The sequence below is a fragment of the Trichosurus vulpecula genome, chromosome 6, assembly GCF_011100635.1.
Source record: "Trichosurus vulpecula isolate mTriVul1 chromosome 6, mTriVul1.pri, whole genome shotgun sequence".
In the NCBI taxonomy this organism is placed as follows: Eukaryota; Metazoa; Chordata; class Mammalia; order Diprotodontia; family Phalangeridae; genus Trichosurus; species Trichosurus vulpecula.
The window spans coordinates 212708408-212729058 of record NC_050578.1 but is presented as its reverse complement, the minus strand read 5'-3'; the positions used below and the strand labels follow the sequence as shown (position 1 = coordinate 212729058).

The following is a 20651-nucleotide window of genomic DNA, read 5'->3' as shown; positions in this document are numbered from 1 at the left end:
CACTGATAAATTGCTCTCAATTTTTTTGTTGGGCTCTGTCCTTTTTTGTCACCCAAAGGTTGGAATAAAAGATTTAAGAATAACACAGTCTTCCCTTCAACTAGCTAACCTCACTCTCCCTAATTTTTCCAATTTGTCCTCAAAGATCCTCCTTATTGCCCTGACCTGCTCCAGTTCAACAACCACCTTCCTGAGATGAGGCATTTCAACATCAATGCAACAGTACTTCAGATGAAGTCTGACTAGGGGGAGTCAAATCACATCTCTAAAAAAAAAAAAAAAAAAAACAACCCCCCCCCCAAAAAAAAACAAATTTCAATAGTTGTACAAACCAGTAGACACTTACTATAAAACAACCAAGAGATTTTTACTAGAAGACCAGGGCAACTAAATCCTAGCAATGAAGTCCAGACAGGACTCACTAGGAATAAGAAATAATTCAGAAGAAATACATCATTTGTCACTACTTGGTATTTTACTAAAATTCAAGTTTTGAACAATTTTCATTCATTCAAATATGTATACTGAGCACCTATAAATTTCAAACTACCAACCTGTAATAAATTTACGCTGTCTGTATCCTCCCATCTATAATCTTTTTAATAAAAAAAAAAAGTGAAGGTATAAAGACACACAGGATAGTTATTTCTAGTATTTTGAAAGAAAGGTATATGAATTCTGAAAACGAATGCACAAGGAGAGGCTCATCGGGAAGCAGAGTAACAAAGTTCACATCTATCTGACAACCTAATAAATCTGATACACCATATTCTTTTCCTTTTATTTTTTGCAAGAACATTCCATACAAAAGCAATTAAAACATTAACTGTATTAAGTTTACAATTGAATATTTGAACAGAAAATCTGTACAATGTTATCATTTACAATTTTACATGGCTTATTAATTGGCTGTATTTAAAAAAAGTTTTACCCTACATACTTTGCATTCCTTTAACTCTTCTTCAAATATCACAAGAAGAGCTATCACTGACTATTTACAAGAACCAAACCAAGTATACAGCAATTTTCAAGCTCAGTATTCAAATAATTCACCATATCTATGGTGACTTTCCAGTGCTCTGGATAAAACGAAAAGCTTAATACACCTGACACCTTGAAGAGATGCCAAGAATTTAGTCTGTAAAGAAAATGGAGTCACATTCAACTCAAAGCACACTGGCAAAACACAAAGAAATGCTGGCCCCTTATTGTAGTTCTATGATAAAACCAAGAGACCAATGCGGCATTTTATACCTGGAAAAAACCATTTCTGTCAGCCAAGTTAACTTGAAGAGAAACCTGTGGAACAATTAAATTGTTTCAATGTCACTTTTCTTGGGTTGTTGTGATTTATAATTTAACACTTGCAAACCCATCCAATATACAAAAAATTACGTAAAAATAAGAAAATGAGGCAAGAATAGCAATATCATGAAACAATGAACTATGAACAGGAAGGAAACATCCAGTTACCAATGCACAACATAGTTTGGCCAACATTTTACCAGAATTATTTTCACCTAAACAATGTCATTTTAGAATGGCATTCATTTCCTCAAAATAGCCTCCAGGTGGCACCCTTAGCTCACAGATGGGAATTCTTTCAGTGGTTCAGTCAAACAAGCCTCCAAGTCAAATTCATCTCCTGCTTGATAATCAACATGTCTAACTTTTGTGGGCGTGCCAGAATACATATCCTACAAAACAAAAATGTGAGTCACACAAAATTAAGAAAAGGAGGTAAGCAATTATTAATCCCATGGTAAAAATTTTATTCTTTTTCAAAAAGGCTTCTTTAATGTTTCTAAATTTACTTTTCACTTTTCTGCCATCTTAATACAGGCACAGATAGTGGTAGATATATTCATATACTTATTAGCCAACTAATTCAAATGCATAGGTAAATAAAATCTCACTTAGCTAAAAAAATTTTTTCCTAACAAACATTTCCCCAAAACTACATACAACCACAAACAAGACAATTATGTTGTTTTCCCTTCTCCCTGAACTTGCTAATCCCTTTGTTAGGGGAGGAAGACTATCATATCTTAAATAACTGATTTATATATAGTACCTACCACTTTGTGTGATCTTATGGTTTCCAGGTTAGCAACTATATCACTTTAGTATACTGATAAGAAAAATCCAAATATATTCTTGATTTAGTTAAAGTACAAACTTCTGCTTACATCCTAGCAATTAAACCATAGCAATATACACCTTACGGTGGCTACTTTCATAATTCAAATATTTGGTTTATTTCCAAAGTAAGACTTTTGAATTGGGTACAAACGTGTTTTTAAATAATATCTCTAAATAACAAACTATAAACACAAATTAAAACTATCAATTTTACTTCCCATCTTACAAACTGGCAAAGATGTGAAAACTGTAACAGGGGACTACAGAAAGAGATTAATATGCCATAAAAGGAGCTCTAAGTCAGTCTTACTCATCCAGATATCAGTTTGGAATTAGGCCAATAAAGGAACTTCTCTGCTTTGTCTCAAAACTTCTTGACATCACTCCCTATTATTTCCTCTTTGGCTCCAGTCTGATGAAAAGGCTGCTCTTCTTGCCAAAGCCAACCCTTTTATCCCATCTCTTTCTCATCCTCCTGCAGACTGTCCCGTCCCAGTCCCTGTCCCTGAACTCCGTCCCCCTCCTTCTAATCCTCAAGTACTCTCTGTCTACGGGCTCCTTCCTTGAGGCCTACAAACATGTCCTGGTCTCCTCCATTCTTTAAATAACAAAAACTCTGCTTGATTCCCCCATCCCCTGTGGTCTTATACCTCTCACTCTCTTCACAGACAAACTGCCAAAAGGAGCTCTCTGGTCTTAGTCTGCACTCCCTCCTCTACTCTCACTCACTTTTCAATGCCTTGCAGAAATAGACTTTCCACCTTTACAAGTTGAATCTTTCCAAATTCACGATGATTTCAATTTACCACACTTAATGGCTTTTTTCTTAGTCCTCGTCCTTCTCAACGTTTGCAATAGTGTTCACCATGCTTCTCCTTCTGGATATTCTGTTCCCTCTGACTTTCATGACAAGGTTCTTTCTCTTGGCTCATCTCCTTTCTGGCCACTCCATCTCAGTCTCCTTTGCTGGACAATTATTCATATTCCTTCCCTACAAACCATGAATGTACACCAAGGCTCTGTACTGAGCCGTCTCCAGTCCTCTCCTCTATACATCCTTGATGACCTAATCAACTTTTGGGGGGGGGGGATGGGGGTTAATCATCCATCATTCTATGCAGATGACTCCCAGACCAATGTCTACATACATCCAACTCCAGCATCTGCTGAGGTCCTGGTCTCCACTGCCAGCTGCCACTTACTGGCCTTTTCCCATTGGTTATCTCTTAAGCATTTCGAACTTAACACATCCCAAACAAAATTAATTTTATCCCTGCCCAAGCTATCCGCCCTTTCTTTGCTTATTTATGGTGAAGACACCATCAACCTTCCAGCTACACAGATTCAAAACCAGAGTCACATGGCTGCCATTTTCGTTCTAGACCTATCACCTCTTGCCTGGGCTGTAGTAATAGCCTCCCAATTTGTCTCCCTGCCCAGTCTCCACAATCTCCAATCCAGCTTCTAGACCGAACTCACCACTGGCAAAACTGCAGCCCAAACCAGATTAAAACATAACTGGGAAATGTCTTAACAAAATTAAAAACATATAACACAGATGTTGTTAATTTATGGTTTTCTAGGTCAATACATAGGCCACAGGGAGCCATCTCTATTTAAGCTTGGCACTACTGCTCGAGACTAGCACTAACATGCTACCCCTGAAGTACAGGTCTGACTACATCCTCACCTGTTCAAAAATCACCAGTGGCTCTCCACTGCCCTTATGACCAACCACAAACTCCTAAAGTTCAGCATTTTAAAGTTCCTCATAATCTGGCACCAGCTTTTATTTTCCAGAACATTACTCTTCTTCTACCCATCTCCTATCCCTGGGCCTTTGGTACCAACAGTCCCTCATGCCTGGAATGTAATTCCTTCCTCCCCTCTGGCCTTCTAGGAATCCTACCTCCTTTCAAAGCTCAAAGGTCACTACCTGCTGCTTGCCTGTAAGTCACATATTGCTTTCTCCATTATAACGTCAGCTCCCTGATGGGCATGGACTACTTCATTTTTGTCTTTGCATACCCAGGGCTTGGCCAGTTCAAAAGGGGCCCAATATACCAGTAATCACATGTGAACATAATGGATTATTACTGAGCAGTTCAAAATAATGAATTCCAAGAAACACGGGAAGATTTGTATGAACAGAATCTAAATAAGCAAAACCAAAATATATACCAGTATAACAGCATAAATGAAAACATCTACACGGAATCCAATGCTGACTAACTAAAAATCCAACTCTGGTCCTGAGGATAAAGCAATGAAACATTACTCCCTACATCTTGGCAGAGGGGCTCTGGCAGAAAGGGGTATACACTGTCAGCAGTGGCCACTTTCGGGTATTTGGGTTTTTTTCTGTTACAAGGATAGGATCAATTCTGCGGCCAGGGGCTAAGACTGAGAAATGTTTCCAAAAATGAGTAATAAAAACAAAAAAGCATCAATAAAAGGTTTAAAAAAATATTGCGTACTTCAAAGATCTGTAATTTGCTATTTAGTAATTACTTCTTCCCCTGATACAAACCACAACTCTTCTGTCAAACTGACTTAAAACAGCCTTAGTGAGTTGTCACAGCTAAAGACTTCCTCACCCTGCAGGGAACCCAATGGTGAATCTCTCCCAATGTGGCTAGTTCTCCAAAGACTGGACAATTCATCATGTGATACAAATGGGACGCCTTTCCAAGATGGCGCAATCTTCCAACACGGAACATCTTTCTAAAACAGTGACTCTGGAGTCATAGGACTTCAGGTTCACTTACCATTTCCAGGCCTCAATTTCCTCATCTGTAAAATGAGGTGGGACTGACTAGACGACTTCAAAGGTACCTTCCAGCTCCAGAGCTTTAAGAACCCCCAAGGTCAACTCCATGTCACAAGAAGAAATGTCTCACTGTGGAGACACCACATAAAGGCTACAAATAAGGGCTAAAGAGGTCCTAGTTGGGCCCTTCTATTCAGCCCTATTGCTAAAGTAGCTCTGAAGATCCTTTTAAGGAACCCCAGGGAAAGCTAGCAATGGCACAGTAAGAGCCACCAAGATGTGCAGTGCATCAGTCCTGGGGCAGTTCACTTAGGAAGCTAGGATATCAAACCCTACACATCTCTCTTACTATAGGACTAGGTAGGGTTATAAAAGGAGCAAAAAAGGACAAACCAGGGCTCTGTGGAAACTAGCAGCTTCACAATAACCCAGAGAGAAAAACAAAAGGCTGAAGTGCCAGTCTCAGTCCTAAGGAGACAATGCTCCAAATGCGGAAGGACAACCAGGAAGAAGGTGGAGACTAGAGATATAGTGCCGAATGTGAGGAACAACAAGCCAGGGAGAGTAGTCATACTAATGCAGTTGCAAAGTTGAAGCCAGATTATTGACGGCTTTAAAAGCCACATAGAACAGCCAATCCAGTGATACTGGAGGAAACAATAAGTACTCATTTTAGTATACATTTAATTACCATTGGTCAAACACAAAAATAACAGACAGAAGGTTCATTTTGGAGAAATCCCATGAGACTCAATTACAGTCTCTTTTTTATATGGAAAAAGTTACCTATCTCTAACAAACTCTTTTCCCCTTATAACATAGAAAAAACATAAGCAAAGTCAACTTTGCATTTAATGGTGTGTGCAACATTCCATGCCCACACTGCTCCCCAACTTTCAGGAAGAGGGAAGTCTATTTCATTATCTGTTTTCCTGGGCCAAGATTGACTGCTATAATCAATGAGAGCCACTTATTCACAACTGTACTCATTATGTATCTTATTTTGATTCTGCTTAGTTCCCATTTCATCAGTTCACAGAAATCTTCCCATGCCTCACATTTGTCACTATTAACAATACATTATAATACATTATATACTTTCCCCAATCATCTCCTACTGGGTGGCTACCAGTAGCTGCTTTGTACCTGGTTTTGTTCCTCTTACAAATGCTATGAGTATTTTGGTGGAAGAAAACTTGACTTGGAATGCCTTGGGGTATATCTCCAAGTCAACAGTTATTACACTTTGGTGATTCTCTTCACTTTTTTTTCCAAAAAATTTTCCAAAATGGTTGAACAAATTCAAAGTTTGCCTGTCTTTCCCACAGTCCTTCCAACACCAACTATTTCTTAAAGTTTATGATCTTTCCAAGTAGTATTGGTTTGTAAAGTGAAACTAATTTGTGGTTCTATTACTGATCTGAGTAATTTTTCATAAAGCTGTTGATAGTTCTTTATAGTTCTATAATTGTTGATAGTTATTCTTTTGCAAACTGTTTATATCCTCTTACCACTTATCTGTCAGACTTTAACCAGCAGCTGGGGACAAAGTGGACTGAATTCCACATTTGGAAGAACTTTTGTAGAACAGAGAGTTCTCCCAAGTACTTTATGTCCTTGGGCTTATCAAACATTGGGATACTGTGTCCAACTGCTTCTCTAAGTTTGGACTTCATTATTTTGTTGACACACACTCTTCTCAAAAAATTTAGTATTTTATTTTTTCCCTAATTACATGTAAAAACAATTTTAATAGCTTCCCGCTCCACACCACATCGAGAAGGCAAGCAATCTGATATAGGGTCATACACGTATGGACTACACTATCCCCTTGGCAGTTTGGCTAAAAGGGTAGTGAGAATAACATTTAGTCCAACAGCATACCTTTTAAGAAAAATGAGCCTGAGGAAGTTCAATGACTTGCTCAAGGTCACAATAGTGGTAAAATGAGACCTAAACCAAAGTTTAAGTGTTCTTTTCATCATCTACACTGCCTCCTCCATCTATAAATCGGTCAGTAGAAGTAGCATTACTAGTGAAGGCCACACATGAGCAATGATACTGCAGGATTTTCTGGCAGAACCCTGTACTGGGGAAAGGGGACATCCTGTTTCATCCAATATATCTGCTGGACAAAGTTTCCCATGTTACTCCCCTATAAAAAAATGCTGTCTGTTGGCTTTAGATACAGATTTATCTCATCGAAGGGCCCTTTCATTGCCATGTTTTAGAACTCATGACAAAAATGCTTTTGAAATATGATTAACTCTCTAAAATGAATCATAATTTTTAAGAGGCAGTGAGCTAAAAGTTAAGTTAGAAAGAATAAGATTCTGAAAATGAATATTCTGGGGAAAATACTTAACCTCTCTCCCACCTCAGGAAATTCCACAGGATTTATCTATTAATTCAGGTTGGCAGAGGGAAAGTGGCTAGAATATGGTTATGTAAATTGTTTTCAATCCTTGAATCACTGGCATAAATCCAATATAATCAAAGTGAACAGTTTTCTAAACTTTGCTTCATAAAGATGTTTGTAGAATGCCTTTGTTCTGTATGACTGAAAATAATTTTTGTAGCATAAGTATTACCTATTCTTGAAATATTTGCTGGAAATTTACTTACAAATCTGCCTAGACCAGTGTTAGCTCTTATTTATGACTTGATCAATTTCTTTATCGGTTTTTAGGCTAAAATTTCTATGTTTTGTTCATTTGGTTTATTTCCTATTAATTATCTACATAAATTCATGATTTGATAAGCACACAATCATACAGTCATTTCTGACAATTTCTTTTATTTCTTGCTGTGAATTCACCTTCTTGCTTCATTTTGGTAACTTTATTTTCTTTTATACTATTAGCCAGTGATTTCTCATTTTGTCTTTAAAAATCCAGTTCTTAATTTCATCATTTCTAGCATTCATTTTCAACTTTACATATTTCTAATTCAAAACTTTCCACTATTCCCTTACAGATGTGGGGGAGGGTCCACAGATATGGAACATTAATATATTGTCAGATTTTTTTCACTACATCAATCATTTGTGCCTATGTATTTTCTTCCTCTTTAAATTTAAAATTCTTTGTTATAAGTGATGGCTCTCAGAGGGGGAGAATTGAAAGGATACAAAGTGAAATTTAGACAACATAAAAAGCAAAATATATCAACAATATTTATTTTAAAAACATGTTCTTTGGCTTACTCATTTGGGAAGTTACTTATTGTTCATTTAGATCTGTTATTCAGTTGTTCCAGTAGCATCTGACTCTGTGACCCCATTTGGAGTTTTCTTGGCAGAGATATTGGGAGTGGTTTGCCATTTCCTTCTCTAGCTCATTTTACAGATGAGCAAACTGAGGCAAACAGGGTTAGGTGATTTGCCCAGAGTCATAATGCTAGGATGTATCTGAGGCCAGACTTGAACTCAGGAAGATGAGTCTTCTTGACTCCAAGCCCAGCTGTGCCACCTTTACCATGATTAATTCGCTATATTAATTACTATTTTAGCTATGTTCTGAAAAAGATGTTTAATATGAATATTCAATATTCTCATTCAAAAGATGCCTTAATCTTTCAAATCGATTTTTCCAACAAAGTCAACTGTTTTTCTTTTTTATCATTCCTAAGTTCATCCCGAAAACTTTGAAAGGAATATTAAAATCTCCTATAATTCTTGTCCTGCTATCATCTGTCCTTTTGCAACTAGGCTAGTTTTTCCTTTATGATCTTACATATTATGCATTTGTTGCACATATACTTAATATTGTAATCCCTTCATGGTCTACAGTGACAGCACAATAGTTTTTTTTTCCCTCTACATTTAATTTGTTTCCTTGTCTGATATAATAATTTTAGTTCATGCCTCTAAAAACTATCTTGATGCAGAAAAAAAATTTGTTCTAGCTCCTCATTTTCATCTGTGACTATTTCAAAGAACGTTTCTTGTAACATAAATTGTTGGGGTTTGATTTCTTATTCATTCACATTTAAGTTTATTAATGGTTATGCTTTTACCTTCCTCTATTTCTCTTTTCCCCTCTTCTTAAGTCAACACTTAGTCCCTGCAACTAAGTTTTGCTTGTACTAACTTAAGCCTAGTCTTTCAACTGTTCTTCCAAGCCTCAGTCCCCACTTTTTTGTCCTATCATTCCTTGGGTTCACTTAAATTATTCTTTTATTATTTCTACTGTTTCCAATCACCAAAAAATTCCTGCACATCTTACAAACTGTTGAATGATACACTGGATCAAAGGTGAACTTTGTATTTGCTACTAAGTTTGTATTCACAGTATAGACTCAGTGTTCAGGTCACCTAGTTTAAAAGAAAAAAACAAACCCTTTATTTTTCAGATAGGGAAATAGACTGAGAGGTTAAATGACTTTGACAAGTCATTTAAAACAGCTAGCAACAGAACCAAGATTAGAACCAACATCCTCTTTTTATTGTACCACATATTCTGCCACAGAATCTAACTTAGAGATGTAGTAGTAAAAGGTAGTTAGGAAACACTTAAAAGTGTGACTAGTCTGACTGACATGAGAGTTACTCAAATATTCACTGCATGATTTTCCTTTATCATATCTTTGTAATATGCATGTCAAAATTATGGGCAGTGTACTGTACAAGAGATTTAATACACTCAATCCCAGGACTAAACCTCAGGTTATACTAATGGATATTTCTGACTCTCTAGTGTCAAGCTCAAAACAAGCACATTTTACATTACCATTTAAAATGAGCCAAACTGCCAAGAGCTAAGTAGAAGGAATTAGAAAACTTAAAGGTAGAAAAGAAAAACAAAACCCCAGTACTCACATAGTTATCCTGAGAGCTTGTTTGTGATTCAGAACTACTTTCGGCAGATTCAGTCTCCATTTCACCAATATCTACTGGGGTGCTGTTAAATTACAAAGCAACATGCAAATGACATCACTGACTTGCTTAACATAGTGCTGAAAGAAACCTGACACTGGGAAAGTCTCTTGCCGGTTGCTGAATATCTCCAGTGAAAACCACATGTAGATTTTCTCCAGCCCAGTATTATTCTAAAGAACTTTGAAAAGTTGTATGCACCAAGTTTCCTCATTTGCAAAATGAGGATAATGCTTGTACTACCTAACTTGCAGACCTGACGCAAGTATATCATTTCATAAATCTCAAAGTGCATTCACTGCAAATGTGTTGGGGCAGTAGTGAGAAAAAGTTTTAAAGGCAGTCCAATTTATTTTTATGCCAGTACTTATCTAGAAGATTGTCACTTTCTCACTGGCTGATCAACTTATAAATAACAGAATTATTATATATAATTTAAAAACCTGGACTGGTTGTTTTCTAGTGCTTGAAATGAATTTTAATACATTTAATACCATTTTAATATCGGGAAGCTTTCACAAATAACGTGCATAGTTGGACAAAAAACTGAAGATTAAAACAGTCCTTGAACATTAGATGACACTCTCACTTTCTTAAGGGAAGCACACTGGACATGAAGGTGCAGGCTTTAGATTTTAATACAACCCATGACTTTAACTTCACTAACAAATCTTCTGATTCCACCAAGCTAGTATGTTCTGCCTACTCATTAGAGACGGCTTTTATGTGCAACAGAGCTTAATTAAGGGTTTGTTGTTGTCACACCAGACTGCTCCCCGGGAGAAGAAACCCTGCTCCATGCCCCGTATAACCAAGACAGTGAAGTTTTCATTGAACTGTTCTTATGGGAAGATCTGAAGGACCCCATTTGCGGGTCACAGAACTGTACGCACAACTTATGCCAATGAGCACAGAGGGTCTACTTGTGGGACACACACTTCTATAATACAGAGGAAAATAAGTCCTAAGTTATACACACATTTCTTGTAAGTTACAGCCTTCCTCAGCTGGAGGATCCCAGAAATGTAAAGCAACCTTCCACAGTTTGATCTGCTGGTCCCATGATCGCCTACTGTACTTCTTAAATTTGTTTGGAGTCTTAGGATGAATTCCAGGTTGTCTAAGATGCCTATAATTAGGAAGAGAACACCCATTAGTCTAAGGAATCACGTCCTATGTTTCCATAGGATTCTCACCACTAATTATGAAATCTAAGATTTTAATGAGACTGAGTTTTCAAAAACTGAGATTTTATTTAATTTATTTAAAAAGCTGTCACAGGATGTCAATATTTAAAATTAAGCTGGACATTTCTTTGGATTATATTAGGCACCTAAATTCTTTGGAAATCTATTAAAAACAAGTCCTAATATATCAAGTTATAGGATGACATTCCTTACTCTTGAAAAACAAAATTACATTTTTCTAGCAGTGAAGCCAGCTGGTGCAACAGGGGCCAGTACACTTCTAAAACCCACAACAGACCAAATTGCCCTAACAAAGAAAGGTCCTTTTTTGGGGTGAAAACTAGCCAAAGGCTTCAATCCAGTTTGCTAGTGCCCTACACTCCCATGGGCATGACTTCTTTGGTAACCTTCAGATTCTATTTTTAGCTCAAGTTTCTCCTACAACTTTCCTTGTTCAGCCTCCTACTTTCTCTCATGTATAGACCAAGATAAATTAAAAGTCTTAGCTTTCACCTCTCATTTTGACTCTAGATTCTCTTTCCCAACATCTCCCTAGGAATTCAGTTATTATTGCCATACCAATCTATTTGCCCGAAACCTCCTAGGGTATCTTCTGCTGATCTGTCATCAGAGGACCACCCCATGACACATGTGCAATACTTTCTTTCTCTATTATTATGAAGATTACTGTAGCAATCTCTAAATCACCATGTACTTACTCAGGGCAATAAACTGCACAAGCTGTCCTTAGATAATAGTTCTCCAAAGGTTTAATATGTTTCTAAAACATAAGCTTTACTTTTTCTGTTACAAAGAAATGTTTAATTGATGGGATAGGGGATGTATATTCAGAAATAAGTGGTATAAATTTTTTCTTTTTTACAAAAGGAAGTTACCGATAATGACATTATTTCACTTAAAGACCTGTCATTCACACAAATGAAAATCTACCTTGGAACTTCTTTAATGTATCGATCATAGGCAATGGTATTCTTTCCATAATTTATCTGTTTTTGTCTCCTCATCAGAACAGTTTCATCTGTTTCTAATTCTGCTGGTGCTGTAGATGTCGATTCTTTTGAATCAGAACTAAACAAAATAAAAAAAGATTTTATTTTCAGAGATGCCAAAGGTTATTAAAAAGTCTAATGGATATTAATATTAACAATTTTCATAATTTTACTAAACATTCAAAATGGTAATCAAATAGCCATAGAAGAGTCTTGTAGAAGAGCCAAATAACCTTGCTTTGAAAATATTTATATTTAAATAAACGAATTTCAACATATGAAATTTCAACTTATTAGGTCACTCCCATTAGTTATCCATCAACTTTCTCAGTTTGTTCCATTCATTCCCATTGACTTTTCCACAACAGAGTTTGTGGATATGATGTACTTTCTGTTTCCTTTGCATAATTTCACAATGGTCATCCTAGATTTCCTTATAGTATTCATACTTGTTTGTTTTTCACAAGTATCTTTAACAGACATACGAAATTGAAAGTATTAAATGTTACTCACCTTCCTGAAGATGACTTTCTTTCTCTTCCAAATTCATTTATGAGAAGTTTTCTTTTGTATCTGTAAAAGAAATTCATATTATACTTGCCATTCAAGTGACATTAAAGATGCAGAGTATAATCTAACAAACCCAACAAAATATTCCTGTTTATGCTGCATCTGTCCAACATGGTGAGCTCTTAACACATAAATGAATACTTATTAATAACCATAAACAAGTTCTCAAGAAGAGTCTCTACCTATACCTCCATCAATTTAGGAAGTAAAATTCTATGGCAAATTTCAGCCAAATTTAAAAGGTTAAGGAGTCCAAAAATAGTACCTAGAATAATGTTTAAATAGAAGACTGACAAATCCAAATGCCTCTCTAAACTTCAACAAATTCAAGGCTGAAATTATTTTGATAATCTTAAAATGAAATGACTATTTAATTCCAATTTCATTTAACTAGGTTCTGCTTCATACTAGAAGGGGGAAATAACTAAAATTAATGATGTCACTTGGCAATGTTTCGCTTGAGTTTTATGTGCATTATTAATTATCGTAGTACATGGTATAAATAGTTTGAAAACCCCCTTCTACTCAAAGCACCAAACCTGCACCTCAAAGAACTATCTAATATGCTATGTTCTAGCCAGGAATATTATCAATGCATCACTTTTTCAAGTTAAACTATCATACATAGTTTGTAGCCTAGAAACATAGCCTAGAATACATCTCAAGAAAAAAAAATGAATAGCTTGAAGTATGTAGAAAATCAAATTACCAAGCAAAGAGTTAAGAGACAAGATAATTAAGTACCTTGCAATTTCTTTATTCACTTTGGTCCTCATTTCGTCCTCTTCAACTGCACTTCCCCAGTCTTTACATCTTGAATGAGGTTTGGGGCCTTCTGGTGTTGTAAAGCTGCAAACAAAAATTTACTGTTCAGATAAAACAATGAATTTTGAAATTTTAGTAACAATTTGTGGGTTTACATATAGGTAACTGATGGGTGTGAACAGGTTGCAATACAACGTTAATAAGGAACCATGAAAGGGAGGTGGTATAAAAGAGGGCATGCATGCTTTAAGAAAACATGGGCTGGCAGAGATCCCATTGCTATACATATATTCCAAAGACAAGACAAAAAGGTCTCAAATATACCTAAATTTTGTGGAAGCACTTTTAAGTTAGCAAAATCCTAAAAACGAAGGTAGGAAATGGCTAGTGTTACATGAAGTCATGGAAAATAGTGTACTGTAAGAATAAATTATCTTGATCAGTTTAGGTATTTTTCCATTATTTCTTTTTTTTTTTTTTTCCATTATTTCTTATTAGTCATCGTATTATTTTTCTGGTTCTGCTCTGTTCTCTCTATGTTGATTCATATAAGTACTATTATTTCTCTCTGAAGAACTCAGAGAACTAGCCAAGGTCCTGCACTCTCAATTCCACCCCCCCATTCTCCATCAGATGGCCCCACTCAAGCACTCTTCCTCCCCCCATTCGCAACATATTTCCCCATTCCTTTCTGTAAAGCCTTTAAATATGCCCAAGTGTCTTCCATCCTTAAAAGTCCTTCATTCAATCCAGCCATCCCCCCCAAGTTATTAAGGCCCTCTTTACTCATCTTTCCAGCCAAACTCCCCCAAAAAGTTGCCTCAACACTTCAACCTCATCACTCAACTGAAACTGTTCTTCCAAGCTACCAATGATTTCTTAATGGACAAATCGTGTATTTCTCAGTCTCCATCTTTACCTACCCATCTGTCCCATTTAATGCTGTTGCCTACATTCCTCCCTCTTTATCTTCAGGCTTTCTTTTTAGGTTTTCATAACACCAACTTTCTTGGGTTGGAGGGAGACTAACGTATATATTGTTAGTCATTTGATGTTTTGCTGAACTGTTATTTTTCTTATTCTTTATTAAGAGGGGAGGATCTCTGGAGGTCAAGATCTATTTGGAAAATAAAGGGATATAGGTCTGACCATATTACCACCTTACTCAAAATTCAGGGGCTCCTTAAAACCTCTAGGATCAAATGCGATCCTTTTTAGCATTTAAAGCTCTTCACAACCTGGCTTCTTATCTTTCTTGTCCTTTAACACATTACTCTCCTCTACACACTGGTATGGTCAAGCCAAACTGGCATACTTGCCACTACATGGACCCTTTCTTGGCTTCAAACTACTTCCTATGTCTAGAAAGCTCTCCCCTCCTACCCTTTACCTCTGGCTTTCTTTAAAACTCAGCTCCCTCTGACAAAAGGTCTTTCCTGGTTCCCCCAGATGTTAGTGCCTTCCCCTCTAACACTACTATTCATTCACTCTGTATTTATCTTGTGGGAATCAATTGTTTGTTGTCTCCATGATTAGAACGTAAGCTCTTTGAAGGTAGGGACCAGCTGTTAAAATTATATTTTCTTAAAGACAGAATAAAGACCTATGCAAATGATCTGGGGGTGTGTATGTTTTGCTTAAAAACAAGGAGAGACTATTCTGACAGATACTAATTTTTGCTTAGAGGTACCATCAGTTGGGTTATGATATTGAGGAGCTTCAATTCTTCTGAACAAACGATATATGCAAAGTAAAGGAAGATGTTAGGTTAGCCATGAAAAAAGTTTTTCAGTGCAAAGAAATCTTTAGCATCTTCTGTCCCACCATGAGGCAGATCTCTACAAATAAAATGATTTTGAACACCTCTAGAATAAGGTAATTATCATTAGAAACAGGCATCAGTTTTAAATTCTTTAAATTTTCCCTGTGATACAGGAGAGCTTCTATCTTTTATATAGTATGTATTCATTCTTTATGTAATTCAGAGAAACTTTATATAGAAATAATGTAGAGTTTTCATTTTATAGCATAATTTTTCTATTTCAAACTTTAGAAATTTGTAGTTACATTTTATAACACTGCCTAATGACAGAATATTTCTTATGGGGGAAGGTCTTACTCTTTTCAATACTTCTGCCTACAAAGAAGAGGAACAATAAAACACAGGTTAAAGTAGATGTTAAAAAGCATTCAATTTTGCCTTTTAAGGTCTCATTCAAATGAAAAAATCATCCTAGTTTATTTCAAATACAAGTCATAACTACCAGATTGTTTCATGTAAGGATTAAGGAGTATTATGGATCAAATTATTGAAAACTTCTGTTAATTCACCTTTTAAAAAAATAGCCCAATAATTTTTATTCACATAACATCAAAACAAAAAGGTAAATTTATTCAGTCCATTTCTACCAATTTCTGCAATACCTAAAAAAATTACCCAACCATATTACAACCAGTATAACCCTCTTCTCTACATAAAAAAACCCTAAAAACATTTGTTAATAATTTCTCATAGCCCACTACAATGCCAGATAGTTTTTAAAGACATTAACACAATTAATACTGAGTGTCTAACAGTGCCTAACAAACTTTTGTTTGTTGAAAGTGAGTTAGTACAAGTTCAAACAGAGGCGGCTAAGTGGAAGAAATGGATAGAAGGTGGAAGCACGGAGTCAGGAAGACCCTAGCTCAAATCTGTTCTCAGACACTTATTTGCTTTACTAGCTAGGTAACCCTGGGCAGGTCACTTAATCTCAGCCAGCCCCAGTTTCCTCAGCTGTAAAATGAGGATAATAACAGCACCTACCTCCCGGGGTAATTCTGAGGATCAAATGAAAGGAATTATATTTGCAAAGTACTAATAAAGGCTAGCTAGTCTTTTTGTTAAACAGGTTAACAGCATCCTGTCTCAAGTACTTCTTGAAATATTGAGATTCCATGGCTCAGTCTTAAGAGAAACAAATGTTCACATCTTTTAAAAAGTGAACTGAAAACCAAACCAGAGACACAAACACAAATCCCAGGGTTTTATCAACCTATCTTATCACTGGTCTCAATGTCTACAGTATGTTCTTAAATACAAGTTAATTAGCCTCGAATGAATGAACAAAAAGTTCAATCATTTTAAAACCCGAAGGATTCTGTACCCATTTTCTTAACTATATTAAATTTCAAATTGCTTTTTGTTAACTTACATTAGGTAGCAAAATTTATTAATCAACTAAAACAACCCATAGATAAAGATATTTTTCATGCCTAATCAAGTGACTAGAGATTTTCCTGCAACAATTTAAATTTAGGATTTTTTTAAAAAAAATTTTGTCCAAAGTATGTATTTTTGGAAATGCTAAAAGGTCCTAACACATGGCAAGCTTACAGAAAGACCTGGAGAGAAGTTGCACAGAAAGGGTAGGCTGAGATGTGACACGATATGCATTATTGGCAAGAATACCCACATCCATATTACAGATACACTGAATATAAAAATACATGGCAAAAAACAAGTCAGAATGACGGTTACTGGATCGTCTCACTAGTGTTCCCATAGGGGTAAATTCGACCCAACCTCTCTGGGTTTCTATGAATTGGGATCATATACTTCTAACCATGTTTAAACCCCAACTTTCTATATATTCGTCAGAGTATGCAAATATGTATTAAGGTGCAAACTCCAACTGGGACCAGATATGTTCAAGGATACCTCCTACATCAAGCACCACCTTTTCCAAGTACAAAGGAAACAGAAGCAGAGAATTAAGGTTTGTTTTGAATATGCCAAGTAAACACAGAATACAATTTTTTTTCACAAAATGAAGACCAACGAGTTACCATCTTCAAGTTTTCCTGTGGCTAGATACCTCCTCTTTTCAGCTATCACCTTCAGCCATACTGGCCTAACATTCTTTGTGTCTCATTTCTCCAAAATGGGCTTAACTAATAAGTAATTTTGATCTGGTCACATAATTGTCACAAAACTCTCATGACTGTCAGTCACAACTTGGACAAAGAAATGTCCCATTCGCCCCTTCCCCACCAATGGCAAAGTATGTTTCTGCCAAGTGTCGAACCTTTCAAGCCTGTTGTCTGAATTTCGACATTCGGTTTCTTCTGCATTTCTAGATTTGGTCTCATCTTCAACAAACAGAGATGAATCAACATCTTCGGGTTTTCTGTGCCTTCCATCCAATCGTCTTTTGCGTCCAAGAGACCACCGGGATGGAGAAAGTGTGCTTTGTAGGAGGAAAAAGTTAGATTTACTTACTAGTGTTCTAAATTATGAGGTGCTTTGGAGATTAGATATAAGTAAAAGTATCAGACTAGGAGGCAGAAGAACAAGGTTCTAAAACTGGCTCAACATGACTTTTGATTATAGTCAATTCACTGCTCTAGGTTTCAGTTTCTGTTTCCTCATTCTGTAAGATAAAGGAAATGAGGGTAGATTATGGTAGTATCCCTTCCAGCCCCAAAGTTCCTATGAGGTTGGGCTTTTTGGCTTAATAACTGAATTGGGGGCACACATGGAAGCACACTTTTTTGACTGAAGCTACTTCTTGGTTTCTAGATGTTCACACATGCCCTTTCAGGCCCAGGACCTAGATCAAGTGATAAAGCAGCAAGCACATTCAGCTACTTACTAGCAGGAGCAATGAGGTCAGGAGACCTTGGGTAAACCACTTCTCCCTCCCACATTTCTCCTTTGGTAAAATGGCTGATTACAAAAATCCTCCACACTTTATGGGGGGTGGGAGCTGGTTTAGTGCAAATGAGAGAAGCAAGACTGGTGCAAGGGAAAGCACATTTTCAAAACACAGGATTCTAATTCCAGTCATGCCAATTAAGGCAAATTATTCATTTTAGAGATGAGAATATGATTAAAAAATAGAAAATAGATTTTCAGCAACACATGATTTTAATTCTAGGTCTGCCAATTAATCCAAATTATTCATTTTTGAGATGAAAGAATAGAGCTGGAACAATGGAAAATAGAATTTCAGGAACACGGGATTTTAATTCCAGGTCTGCCAATTAATCTAATTATTAGAGATGGGGGAAGAACTAGACTTGGAAAAGTGACCTAGTAAGAAAGCCCAGGTTGTCTAAATGCAAATCCATTGCGGGTGCGGGGGGGGGGGGGGGGGTGTATTACAAAGAGCACGGCAGTCCCGGACACTCGTGTGCAGTTCCTTTAAGAGTTTGCCGCCACCCCACCCCCCCCCGGCCCCGATTTGCATCTCAATCGCTCAGTACGATACCTGGCCAATGAAGCACTGGAATAAGAGCATTTTTAAGGACCACGGTTAGGGTCCCAGGGCCGGCCCCTCCTCCTCGGCGGGACTCCATTTCCTCTTTATAAAGGCCAGGGCACTGGATGAGGGGACTGGAGGGCCCCTAGTTACCTGCGGCCTCCCGGTAAAACGGGCAATATGGGTTACGAAGGGGACCTCAGCTCCTATTCGGACATCAGTTCTTACAGCGAAGGGGGATGACCAAACTCCTCACCCCAGGCTCCACCTCAGCCCTTTCCGAACCCGCACCCTTCCCGGCTCGAAGGAGCCCTACTGGGGTCTTTTCCCGCCACCCGCATCCCGAGGGGGTAGGAAGGTGGAGCTGGGCCCGCCGCGCAGGCGCGGTAAGGCCCGGGCCCGCCGCGAGCCCAAAGACCAGACCGCGAAGGCGTCCGCCCGTCGTCGTCTAAGTCTCGCGTTTAGCGCCCGAAGCGGGACGGCGGTCCTCAGCCGACTTACCTGCTGTCGCCGCCCCAGCAGCTATTCCCTGAGCTCGCCCCGGCACTCTGAGAACTCCGCTGCCGACAATCCATGGTAAGGTGTGGGGCGGAGGTAGTGGCGAGATCTGACGAGAATGGGAGAAGCCGAGTCTGGACGTTCCCTTCGCAAACGTCGAGCTGAGGGGATGCTATGACTACCCAGCACCGGCGCAGACTGATTTCGCGCGCGAGGGGCGACCGCCTCCAACGGCATTTTATAAGCTTTCTGCCCCACCCCCACCCCTCCACCGCCTCTCGCGAGCCTGGAACGAATCATCGGAGCGTGGACGCGGGGAGGAGGGGAGTAGGGAAAAGGCGGCTCCAAGTCTCGATCCAGGAAAGAGAATGAGGGAATTTCAGGTCAACGTAGAGGGAAAAATAGAACATGAAAAAGGGCAGTTCGATGTCAGTAAAGGCAAACGAGCCCCCAGAGGTGGGTTTGGGAAAGGCTCAAGCATAAATCTCCCCCTAATTCCGAATTAGTTCGGCCCAGAAGTAGTCCGGGCGGCAGATAAGCGTGCCGCAGGCTTTCATTGGCTGCTTCTACGCGGGCTGGGGGAGGGGTGTTGGCGGGAAATTCTGAAGCCCAGAGGGAAGATTAAGGCGGGGAGGCGAAGGGGGCGGGGAAATGGAAAGATGAGGGCTCATGCTCATTGCTGATTGGGCCGAATCAATTTCAGTCATCTCAGGGCAGGGAAGCGGAGACAGACGGATCCTTTGAAGGCTTGGGCGGGGAGGAGAGATGGAAGAAGAGTGTCCAGTTCACTTCAGCTCCATTTCAAGCCGGGTCGTATCTTGACTGTATCCCATTTAGAGATGTCCAAATCATAACTTACAGACAGTCCGGTCTATTCTCATTTAACCGATGCGGAAGCTCATGTCCAGAGAGAAATTACATGTCCAAGGTCTCGCAGTCAAAATGGCAGGAGCCGAATCCTCGTGGCCTGAGCCTCCCGGTCCAGTGCTCAATGCCCTTACCCCTTGGCTACTTACAATACATGGGTTATAGGCATGAATATCTGCCATCCGTGTAAAGGCATCAGTGCCAGCCAGCCTCCACTCACAGCACTGGCCTAGCCCAGACAGGAAGCACCACCACCATCCTGACCACCAGATCACGCAATAATGGATCTATCGACATCTATTAAGCACCTGCTGTGTGCCAGAAACTGGGATGGAGTTAGCCAAGGGCCCTCACTTGGTGCTTCCAGTCCAGTGTCAGATGTTCCCAAACCAGGAAACTGCTGTGTTTTTAGGAGTGGGAAAGATATTAGACCATGGGACCTTTCCTTCTGGACCTGCCACTGAAACCTTCCATGTGTGTTGTCTCTCCCCCACCCCCCATTAGAATGGGAGCTCTTTGAGGGCAGGGACCGGCTTCCATTTATGTTTGTATGTTGCATACAATAAGCACTTAATAAATGCATCATTCACCCATTCATCTGGGAGAACCAGTAAGGAAAATGGCTTGGATCACTTGCTTTGAACAGCAATGACCTTTTGGCAGCCGACTTACTCCCCGAGTCAGCATGGTGACTCAGCAGCCAAAAGAGCTGATGTTCCCTGG

At 38.5% G+C, this 20651-nt stretch overlaps 1 protein-coding gene across 1 annotated transcript; it reads right to left on the bottom strand.

The window, feature by feature from the left end:
• Positions 1-814: 814 nt before the first annotated feature.
• Positions 815-19307, bottom strand: LOC118854484 (stem-loop binding protein). The gene is made up of 8 exons (XM_036764853.1): positions 19065-19307; positions 17388-17549; positions 13300-13404; positions 12499-12558; positions 11927-12064; positions 10768-10917; positions 9732-9813; positions 815-1697 (listed from the first exon to the last, which is right to left on the bottom strand). Exons 1-8 carry the CDS (start codon positions 19136-19138, stop codon positions 1581-1583), a joined length of 888 nt encoding a protein of 295 aa, XP_036620748.1. The 5' UTR covers positions 19139-19307; the 3' UTR covers positions 815-1580.
• Positions 19308-20651: the final 1344 nt, after the last annotated feature.

Excerpts from the sequence above, each read along its gene's own strand:
- LOC118854484 (XM_036764853.1), bottom strand. The coding sequence starts at position 19,138 with ATGGATTGTCGGCAGCGGAGTTCTCAGAGTGCCGGGGCGAGCTCAGGG. Across the intron at positions 17,550-19,064 it reads TGCTGGGGCGGCGACAGCAG|CACACTTTCTCCATCCCGGT; the intron begins GTAAGTCGGCTG and ends CCTCCTACAAAG. Across the intron at positions 12,065-12,498 it reads AGAAAGTCATCTTCAGGAAG|TTCTGATTCAAAAGAATCGA; the intron begins GTGAGTAACATT and ends TATTTTGTTTAG.